This window comes from Brassica rapa, chromosome A09 (genome assembly GCF_000309985.2).
Source record: "Brassica rapa cultivar Chiifu-401-42 chromosome A09, CAAS_Brap_v3.01, whole genome shotgun sequence".
NCBI lineage: Eukaryota > Viridiplantae > Streptophyta > Magnoliopsida > Brassicales > Brassicaceae > Brassica > Brassica rapa.
In genome coordinates, this window is record NC_024803.2 from 21,040,630 (window position 1) to 21,051,881 (window position 11,252).

Genomic DNA, 11,252 nt, shown 5'->3' on the forward strand with positions numbered 1-11,252 from the left:
TACGACGGTTCTCAAACTAAGAGTCTAGTAATTTCCTTCTTCCATTAATAAAGGAAGATGCTGCACTAGACATACGCATTATGATTGTAGTGTTTGGCTTTCCAGCTAGCTTACGATGATGACAATGTGGACGTTTTGTATTGAAAATTTGATGTGTACGTGTGCATTTCGAGCTGTACCTTGTTGCTCCACCAACCATGCCCACAATGCTATACTCCAACCTCAGCCGCAGCAATCAGCAATACATCCTGAATCTCTAGTTTAATCAGTGTAAAATTATTCCTTCAAGATTTCTTAAACCACCTAAGACGACAGATTATGAAATTCATGGACATTGGCTGATAAAGAACCCTCTTGTGTAAGAGCAATTAATCCAAACTCATCGACGCCAATCTCAATTCTATTCTACTCACAATAAAGTATATAGACCTCAAACAATCCTTTTGCGACTAGACAACATTCATAACCTCACCACTCTGAGATCTTCTTGATCTTCCTTCCTTCCAGAATGTCTCCTCATGTAAGCGTACAGGGTTATTTAGAGATCTATGGAGACCCTTTGCTGCAAAAACCAAAGAACATGGACATATAAGACTTTTTTTGTTCCCATACAGAGTTCTTCTTCTATCTCATTCATTCGGGTTTTGTCAAATGTGTGTGTGTTTTTACCTTATCAATTGGCATTTTAGTTCTCACTGACTCAAGCAGCGAAAAATCAATATCTGCCACGGTAATGCCAGTCGAAAAACGATCTGCAGGAAGCAACAAATGTATCAAACTGCATCCAGAAGATATCAGAAAGAGATGTAACAAATCCAGAACAAGATCCTCACCAGGTAATCTTCCAACCACAGATCCCCACGGATCAATGATCAGTGTGTCCCCATAACTTTCTCTTTTCTCATTATGTTTTCCAGCTTGAGAAGCAGCTATTACCTAGGCAATTGAACAAAGATCAATAAGATCAAGTGGTCAAAGAAAGAGAGAAAGTGTGTAATCCACATACATAACATTGTGTTTCAATAGCTCGGGCTCGGAGAAGAATCTCCCAGTGTGCCTCCCCAGTGACCGTGGTGAAAGCTGACGGTACCAGTATAACCTACAAAGGATGTTTTCATCACATTGTTGTTTCATTGTTTTAACTAGTGTGATTCTACCTACACAAAACCAATAAAATATAAGACAAACCAAATTACATAGAAGGTTACCTGAGCTTTCTGGTCGAATCTGAGTTGCTGATAAATCTTAGGAAACCTCAAATCGTAGCACACAGTAAGGCCTAAGCGCCCAACAGGACTGTCTACGGAAACAATATTCTTCCCTGAGAAAATACAAGATTAATGATTCATCTCGAATACATCAGTTGGTTTGTACTTATAGAAGTCTCGCAGGAGTGCTCCACGAAAAATATGATAAAACAAGATAGAGAGTTTACCTGGAACCGTAAAGCTGCTTTCTTTGTATGAGCTTCCACCAGGAACATCAACATCAAACCTTCATAAAACGTAATTTGTTACTGATTTTACCCAATACAGCTGAAACAGTTAGAGAAATTAAAATCTTGTTTTAAAAATCCAAGAATGGTCAAAAATAGTTACAAATGCATTTTCTGGTAAGTGCTTTGTATCATCCCAGTATCATCGATCACGACATGTGTATTATACAAATGGGTATCATCAAATCTTTCTTGGAAGCCTCCAAGAGACAACCACATATTTGTGTCCCTGCAAAAACAGGTTAGAGAGGCTATAAACAAGGAACTGTCTTAATTTATCTTAAGCGAATTTAAGCTAAGAACATCATTACATACCTGGCGAGAGAGCAATACCGTTGCATGACTGGCCCGTCTAATGATTCAGCGATTTTCACACTGTCTCCTGATTTCTCGCCCATATAGGAGAAGTTCTCAGGGAAGCAAATCAGCTTAGCACCAGCCGATGCTGCTTCCTTTTGTCAGAGACATAAAGTCAATCCTAGAGTTAGATATTAACTTAGAATTGCAAATTTTATCCTGCAGTACACTTCTTCACGCATTCGAAACATCGGTACACTATTTAAAGTATATGAAATGTCACAGCTAAGCTACTTCTTTTAGTGCTTAATGATTACTCATCAAGAACTCTGTTCAATTTAGTGTGTATGCAATAAGATCAATCTAGTATTTCCCTATTATAACAAGAGTCCATTTTTTTTTTTTTTTGTTACAAAAGGTTGGTTATACTCCTTCAGGTCTGAGACCACAATATGTAATACTAGTTTTGTTACAAGCCTCTTCGTTCCTTTGACTCCTAAGCTTTGCTTTGGTATTTTTTTCTAGTTGAGCTAACATTAACACTTGGTAACTATCCATTTTCTTTCTTCACTTGAACATTCTCAGAAGACTGTTATGGAATCTACCCTTTTTCTACATTATATGCACAAACGATTGTATAATCAATCTAGAATCAAAATATGATAAGTCAACTGGTAACATAATCAATCAACTGATTATCATAAAATATATATGTAAGCAACGAATCAACTGGAGAAGGCGTTTATGTTAATCAGGAAATGAATTTACAGATATAGGGAGGATTGATTTACTTGGACGAGACGAGAGCAGGTGTTGAAATTCGCCATCAGATCATTGACGGATGTCATCTGAGCAGCGGCGACGCGAACCGTCTTCTTGACGGTAGCCATTGGAATTTGGGTAGACAGAGAAGCTTTGGTCAAGTCGACAGAAGCAAACCAAGTGTTCATCCGCACCTACTTTGATGTTTGATGAAAGACGATTTGACAAAATAAAACATTTTTTTTTGGTAGGATTGATAAAATAAAACATTATACACGTGTATATCCTACTATATACTCCCTCTGTTTTTAAAAGATGCATATTCTACACTTTCCACATATATTAAGAAAACTCATTAATTATGCATTGTTTTTTGTGAATAACAATTTTTCATAAATTTTAGCCAATAGAAATTCAATAAACACCATTAATTTTTTTGAAACTTACAATTTTTCATAAAATCATACATTGAAAAGGTAAAAAATGTATCTTTTTGAAACAAATTTTTTTTCCAGAACATACATCTTTTAGGAACAGAGGGAGTATTTGTTAAGAGAATTATTTAGTGTTTTTTCGTGTTATATAGTAATAGATAGTATTTTAATATATTTTGTGTTTATTTTTCCATAATATGTCGTTGTATTTGTAGTAGTACTTGCTAGTGATAAAGTGAACATCTAATGTAAATTATATTGAATTTCAGTGACTTCACATTTATGCATTTGTTGATTTTATGATTAACGGTTTCAGTGACAAATTTTAATTTAAAATTTTCAAATTTTGAACATTATTCTTTTATATTGATTTTTGCCGTTTTCCAATACTTTGACCTTGAACCATCACCATCTATGTATTTCGTTTATCTTTCCGCTGAGTGGTGCTTCTCACCATCACCGGAAAAGATCGACCTGTAAGATTATCTGGTATTTGTTTTAGATCGTGTTTATGAATTCCTAATTGTGTCGTTATTTCTCACGGCGTTTCAAGCTGTCAAGTCAATATTAACTGCTCAAATTTTTCCTTAGATTTTGGCTGATGTTAGGGACTGCATCTCCTTGGGTTGGGTCAGAGTTAGTCGTATTTGATGTTGTCTTTCTTCCTCGTCCTTGGCTTGTCGTCGATAGTTTCTACTCGTTTTGGTTTTCAAGATCTGGTTTTTGGTGATATGACGTATATGCTTTCTTTTATAGCTCAAGGACGACTCCACGGTTTGCTGATTTCGTTTTATCTCCCCTTTTCCTCTATGTTCTCTCATCTCACTTTGGCTTTCATTGTTGTTCGTGTGTCTGGTGGCTCTCCCATTCGCCATGTTTGCCACTCCAAATTTGGATAGTGTTTTCCTCTAGTATGCTCTGTGGGCTTGGAAGTTTGTTTCTGGTCTCAAACTTGGGCTCTGTTTTTTCGTGGTCGGTTGTTTCTTTTCTTCTCATGCTTCCCTTGGTATATTTGTTTAAAGTTAGTCTTTTAGAGCTTTGGTCATTTCTATCCAGAGCTTTGTGATTGCTTGCTGGCATGGATGCCTAATTTGTGCTTGTTTAGTTTGTAAGATACTTCTTACCTCTTAGATGGTGGTTGTGGTTCTGATGTTTTATGCATCTGTCTTGATCCTTCGTGGTGACTATGATCTTCTAGCGATTAATCTTGTTTTTTTTTTCTTTTTTTTGAGAAAAGTGATTTTTCTTCTTTTAAAACACTTTCTTGGTTTTTGCGTTGGTACTTGATTGTACTATTTTGTGTTCGAGAGACTGATTTGTCTCATATTTTATCTTTATACTCTTTTCTGACCTTTGATTCTCCTCGCTCAAACACTATGGTAAGGTAATTTAGTCTTCGTTCTTGATTTCTTTTAAGCTCTGAACTTTTACTGAGTTAATGTTACTATTGCATTTTTTTTTATGATTGAGGTTTTAGGTTTAGATCATGTGTTGTTCTCTAGTTACTTCTCGTTACGTTTGTTATTTTATGATTTTAATAGTAAAATAAATATATATTTTGTAAATAAAATAATAGAAAATAGTAAGAATAATAAAATAGTGAAAATCAATATTATTTTGAATAAATTAAATATTTAAAATATATCTTTACTTGTGAATAAATTAAATAACTAAATAGTGAAAGTCTTTATTTATCATAGAGTATCATACTTCATATGATGATGGTTAGTGCGAGAAAAATTAGATAACTAAAATTCTCAGACGAGAAAATTACATTGGCAGACGCTTTATGACTTATCAATTACAGAAACAAGCACTTCTTGCTAGTGACACAATTTTTCTCTAAAGAATATCTCAATTACCCTTCAACCAAACTAACTAAATACTTTTGACTTTTAACTTAAATATAATACTAACAGTTAATTATTCAATACACTAGCAAATAATTTTAAAAATAAAACTGATTGAAATCTGGAAAAAAAAATCAAACTCTTTTGTTTCTCTTTTCTTCAAGCTATTCGTAGACAATCATCGTAACAAACTTAGATTTCAATCATTTTCTTCAGAAGTCAAAAAATTTCCTTAATATTTTCTCACTCATAACAAAATCCTTCTCTTGCCTATATGAACCATATCAAACAAGTAATAAAAGGAGAATAAGAGCCTCAGATAGACTGTCCACGTCAGATGGATAAATCACCCATTCATATTATAAGGTTTTGCCACGTAAGCTACGGTTTGGGCTTTGCGTTTTTTTAAAATCCGTCGTAAATAGAAGAGTTATGTGGATCCCATGTTCGGTTTGGTTTTGTGATTTATTTCTCGCATATAGCTAGTCCATACACCTCGCATCTCCTCATACGGATATATAAATACGTAGCATCGCTAGTACGGTCTTTCTCTGTACCTCCGCCCTCTCAAGTAGCATCGATGGTACAAACGTCTCTGCACCACACGCCCATCACCAGTAGTGTCGCTAGCCAAGACGTCTCTTAACCCCCGCCCGTACAATCAAAATAGCAACGCTAGTCCAGACATCTCTAAGCCCCTGCCCGCGCACATAATTCTTACTCATAACTATGTATACTCGTATATATATATATATATATATATATATATATATATATATATATATATATATATATCATCGTTTAACATCATACAATCCAATCAACGGTTGAATCCTCTATACCCCTAGTTCCAGTTTACAATGAATGAACTAATTAACATTCAGGACTCAAGATACTCAATTCAAACAGACGAATCATGATTCGAAATCTAAAATAACATAGAGAGACTTCTACACTGGTACGGGATTTATGGAATACACCCTCACCTTAGCCAATAAGAAGAATCGGAAACAGATTGGAAAACAAACGTGTTGACTTGATGACTAAGGTAAATTAGGGTTTTGCCATGGATCTTAACTTCTCGCAACAACCCACCAGATCAGAAAAGAACAGAGACAACACAAAACAAACACGATTAATAAATTAATTAATCTAGGGTTTAAGGGATGATTACTTGTCGCTCAAGCAACCACGAAATAGACACGCATATGCATGAGTTCTCACGCTTGACCAAATGAAACGATTAAGGATCATTAGGCATGAATACATCACGTAAGGGAAACAAAAGGTCTTACGTTCATCCCATGAACATGCATATAGACCGCATTGGAGTTGACGAGTGGTGATGAGGGCGACTAGGATAGCGACATGAATCTCCAATGACATTTGAGACAGAGAGGGCGAGTATGATAGATAAATCCAAACTAGGAGCTAACCGATAGCTCTAAGAGTGGTGAATACTAGCTTAGAAGGAGACTGCGAGTTCAGAATAGTCACCTCGAAAGTTCTAGCTTCTTATTGTGAAAGAGCAGAGATTTTTTAGAGATTGGGAGATTGAATAATTTCTGATTAACTTCTGCAAATGCAGGAAAGGGATACAAATACTAAAGTTTTGAGGTCACACTAACGGTCCAAACAATGACCTGTCAATGATGACTAGAAAGCATAAAGCAAAAGCGAAGATGAGCTGTGAGCTAAGCATCTTTGGGGATATGCCTTTCTGATAAGGCTTGTGAGTATGACTCATGCTGCGACAATACTCCCTTCTTCAGATCAACCTTGTCCTCAAGGATTGAAAAGATGATACTTGGCGGCAAAGTCTTTGTAAAACTCCCAAGTAGTTGCTTCAGGTGTTTCTCTTTTCCACTGAACTAAGACTTTGGTAACTGCTTCATTGCGGCGCTTAACTGTCTTTGTTTCCAATATTGTCTCAGGTTCCTTTGCAGTACCAAGATCAAGCCAGTACTGCGGTATTGCTGGGGATGAGTATGGTGGGTTGGGGCATAACTTCAGTTGGCTGACATGGAATGTGTCATGAATAGCCGCTTCTGGAGGGAGAGATAGCTGGTAAGCAACCATTCCCACTCGATCAATGACACGAAAAGGGCCATAGAAGCATGGAGACAGCTTATGGAGAACCTTCCTGTGTTTCAGAGTGTGTGGACGGTATGGTTGATGTTTCAGGTAGACATAGTCACCAACTTTGAATTTGCGAGGAGATCGTTTGGCGTCAGCGTACTGCTTCATGCGGTTTTGAGCGCGGAGCAAGTGGAACTTAAGCATGTTTATCACCTCTTCTCTTTTCTGTAAGCTGCGGTCTACAACAGAGGAAGAGCTTTCACCGGGGAGATAGGAGAGGTGAAGAGGAGGGGTTTGGCCATAAACAATCTCGTAAGGGGTGGTCCTTATAGCAGTATGGAATGTGGTGTTGTACCACCATTCAGCGAGACTGAGCCATTTGCTCCAAGAGCTGGGTGTCTCCGCAGCCATGCAACGTAGATAGGTCTCTAAGGTTTTGTTGGTTACCTCAGTTTGACCGTCGGTCTGAGGGTGATAGGCTGTAGAGCGCTTGAGATCAACCCCTTGGACGCGAAAGAGTTCTTTCCAAACTTCGCTGATGAAGATCGGGTCTCTGTCACTCACTATATCCTTAGGCATGCCATGGAGCTTAAATACGTTGTCTAAGAAGGCCTGAGCGACTGTAAGAGCAGTGTATGGATGCGACAAGGCGATGAAGTGAGCATTCTTGCTCATCCTATCGATGACCACCATTATATAGTGCTTGCCATTCAAAGGGGGGAGACCTTCGATAAAGTCCATGCTGATGGATTCCCAAATGCCATCAGGAATGGGGAGGGGTTGTAGGAGGCCCGGTTTCGCCGCCAAGTCGTATTTTTTCTTCTGACAAGTGGGACAGTTGCAGATGTAGTTTTGGACTTCCACCGTCATTTTAGGCCAGTAGAACAAAGATTTGATGCGGTGTAACGTTGCATCTTTACCGGAGTGACCCCAATGGCTGAGTCGTGAAGCCATTTGAAGATATGTAGCTTGACATCTTTGTCATTGCCTACAACAAGCTTTCCTTTGCGCCGCAGTTCTTCATTCGTGTAAGTAAACTGAGGGTGAGAAGAGCTCTTAGCCTGCAGGTCCGCTATTATCTTTCTCAAGTTTGTATCAGTTTCCCATAACAGCTTTAGAGAGTCATAGAAGCCGGTGTGGGCTTGAGACAGAACCATATGCAGTAGCTCGGAGCTGGAAACTCGTGACAAAGCATCGGCAACGACGTTGTCTTTCCCCTGTTTGTAGTGAATCTCGAAGTTGTAACCCATCAGCTTAGAGAGCCACATGTGTTGAAAGGGGTGGTGATCTTCTGCTCCATCAAGTACTTGAGGCTGCGTTGGTCGGTATTGATAATGAAAGGTCGATGAGCAAGGTATGGGTGCCAAGTTTTAACCGCATGTACCACTGCCATCAACTCTTTTTCATAGACAGAAAGGTTATGGTGTCTTGGATCGAGGGTTCGACTGATGAAGCTGATAGGGTGTTTACCATGCATAAGTATCGCACCAATGCCATAGTTGTATGCATCTGGCTCGACGATGAAAGGCTGATCAAAGTCAGGGAGAGCCAAGACTGGTGTGGAGCAGAGGGCTGTCTTAAGGTCTGAAAACGCGTTAGTGGCGTCAGGTTTCCAACGAAACCCCTCTTTTTCAGCGGTTGACTCAAGGGGCGAGCGATGGAACTGTACCCTCTGATGAAGCGTATGTAATAGTTTTCCAGTCCCAAGAAACTCCTTAGTTGCTTTTGTGTCGTAGGGACCGGCCAGTCACGTATCACAGCTATCTTCTTAGGGTCAGTGCTAACGCCTTCAACTGATATGAAATGACCAAGGTATTCCATCATCGTGGCGCCAAAGGTACATTTGGAGAGCTTGAGGTACAACTGTTGTTGTTGTAGGATGAGGAAAACTTCTGAGAGGTGTTGCAAGTGTTCTTCCCAAGTCTTGTTGTAGACAAGTATGTCCTCAAAGAAGACCAAGACAGATTTCCGAGAGAGGTCTTGAAAGACATGATTCATCAAGCTTTTGAATGTACACGGAGCATTTGTTAGGCCGAAGGGCATGACAAGATACTCGAAGTGCCCGTGGTGTGTCTTGAAGGCTGTCTTGTAGACATCGCTTCTGACATTCGGAGTTGATGAAAGCCTGCTCGCAGGTCAAGCTTAGAGAAGTAGACAGCGCCACCGAATTCATTCAGAAGGTCTTCAAGCAGTGGAATGGGGTATTTGTCCTTGACAGTCTGCTTGTTGAGTCCTCTGTAATCTACGCAGAGACGCCAAGTTCCATCTTTAATTCTTCTTGACCAGTACGATGGGAGAGGCATATGGGCTCGAACTGTGTTGGATAATCCCTTATGACAACATTTCTTTTATCATTTTGTCAATGGTGTCTTTCTGCAGGGAGGAGTACCGGTAAGGGCGTAAGTTGACAGGGTTAGACCCAGCAAGGAGTGGTATCTGGTGGTCAAAGCCTTTTCGGAACGGTGGGAGAGACTTTGGCTCCTGAAAGATGTCATCGAATGCATGGAGGAGTTGCTGAAGGGCATGATCATCAGCGTTAGCTGTTCCTGAAGCAGAGATGTGCGAGAAAAGTATATCAGAGGTGAAGCTCTGGGTATCCTCTTGATTATCATCGATCTCTCTTAGCTGAATCAGGGCTATCTGAGGCTCTTGGAGCATGAGCTTGTTCAAGCTAGAGCCTTTGATGATTTTTCCTCCAGATTTGACTATCCCGCGGAGAACATGCTTAGTTCCAAATAAGTGGAACTCCATTCTGAGGTTGAGAAAATCCCATAGAATGGGTCCAAGTGTGGATAACCATTGCACGCCAAGAACAAAATCGCAGCAGTCGAGGGGAACCGTTCTGATCTCTGTGGTGAAGGCTGAGCCTTGCACTGTCCAAGTGAACGCAGCGTATTTGTAGTTGGTTTGGAGGGTATCGCCGGTGGCAGCTTTAACTAGCATTGGTTTGGTAGTTTCAAGCTTGCATCCAATCTGATTGGCAGTGGTTATGTCCAGGAAGTTGTGTGTCCTTCCAAGGTCTACAAGGATATGAAGCTTGTGTTGGCCGTAGTGACCTACTAGCCTCATACAATTGTAAGAGGTGGAGCCATTGATAGCGTTGATGGAGATTACTGGAGTTGCTTCAGGTTGATCAGTTTTGTTTGTAGCAACTAACTGTGTCTCATCTGTTTCATGGTCAGTAGAGCTATCATCTGAGACAGAGTCGATATCATCAGCCTCCATGATGTATATCTGGGAACGCTTGTGTTTGAGTTGATGACCAGGTGTGAATGGTTCATCACAAAACATACACAAGCCTTTTGATCGTCTGTCTTGCATCTCCTGATAGGAGTACTTGCGGGTAGGTTTGTCTGGGGTGTTTCGAGGGATGAAGGTGGGTTTATGGTTATTTGTGGTTTCATTAGGTTGGCGTATAGGGGAAGGGTTGGTGGGTTTTGGGTAGGAGCGTTGGTTGGAGTAAGGATTGAAGGGGGCTCTTGACTGTCGGGTTGGTGTGTGAGAGAGGGAAGATTCATGAAGCATAGCAATCTTAGCGGCGCCAGCGATGGTGGTTACTTCAAACTGTCGAGTGTGTAGGGACAGGTGTGTGTTCATATTGGCCAGGAAGATACTGAGGGCGTGAGCTTCAGGAAAAACTAGACGCATCCTTGCGGTTTCAAACTTGTCGAGGTAAACAGCTACTGAGTCTGAGCCTTGTTTTAGTGCCACTAACTCAGCCAGAGGATCGTCAAACAGTTTGCAGAAACGAGCAGAAATTTCTATGATATAGTCAGTCCAAGAAGGAAACAAACCATACCTAGTGCTCATGTAGTTTTGGTGCCATTGGGTGGCTCTACCGGTGAGGTGCATTGCGGCCAATTGCACCTTTAGCTCTTGAGGTGTTCCGTCGATATCGAAGAACTGCTCACACTTAGAGAGCCAGTCTCGAAGGTCAGTACCATCGAACTTGGGGAACGAGAACTTGGAGAGTCGCGAGGTTAAGGGGCCAAAGTTGGGTCTTTGTTGATAACTAGTCAGATCGGGGGGGGGGGTTCTGGTGGTCGGGGAAGGGTTTGGTGGGGTAGTGAAGGGTTTTGGTGGGGTGGGGATGGAGGGTTGGAAGGGCTAGCGTCCATAGGGGCTTTTCCAGGAGCATGAAGGGGGGTATTGTTTTGAAACATCATCGCCTCAAGCCTGTCGAAGCAGGCGTTGAGGGAGTCCATTTGGGATTTGACGTTGGCGGCTAGGATATCGTGGAGTGACCGGATCTCGTCAACCTGTTCGGTCAAAGAGCGTTCTTGGAGTCGTGTTTCCTCCATTATTGCATCACCGAGGATCGAGAGACATCTGATA

The 11,252-nt window shown here is 40.5% G+C and overlaps 1 protein-coding gene across 1 annotated transcript; it reads right to left on the reverse strand.

Moving 5' to 3' along the window:
• Positions 1-257: 257 nt before the first annotated feature.
• Positions 258-2,819, reverse strand: LOC103838803 (deaminated glutathione amidase, chloroplastic/cytosolic). Its single transcript, XM_009115254.3, has 9 exons — positions 2,584-2,819; positions 1,811-1,947; positions 1,599-1,724; positions 1,436-1,494; positions 1,209-1,321; positions 1,007-1,099; positions 834-936; positions 670-752; positions 258-562 (listed from the first exon to the last, which is right to left on the reverse strand). The coding sequence occupies exons 1-9, from the start codon at positions 2,740-2,742 to the stop codon at positions 539-541; spliced, it is 897 nt and encodes a 298-aa protein (XP_009113502.1). The 5' UTR covers positions 2,743-2,819; the 3' UTR covers positions 258-538.
• Between the last annotated feature and the right edge of the window lie 8,433 nt (positions 2,820-11,252).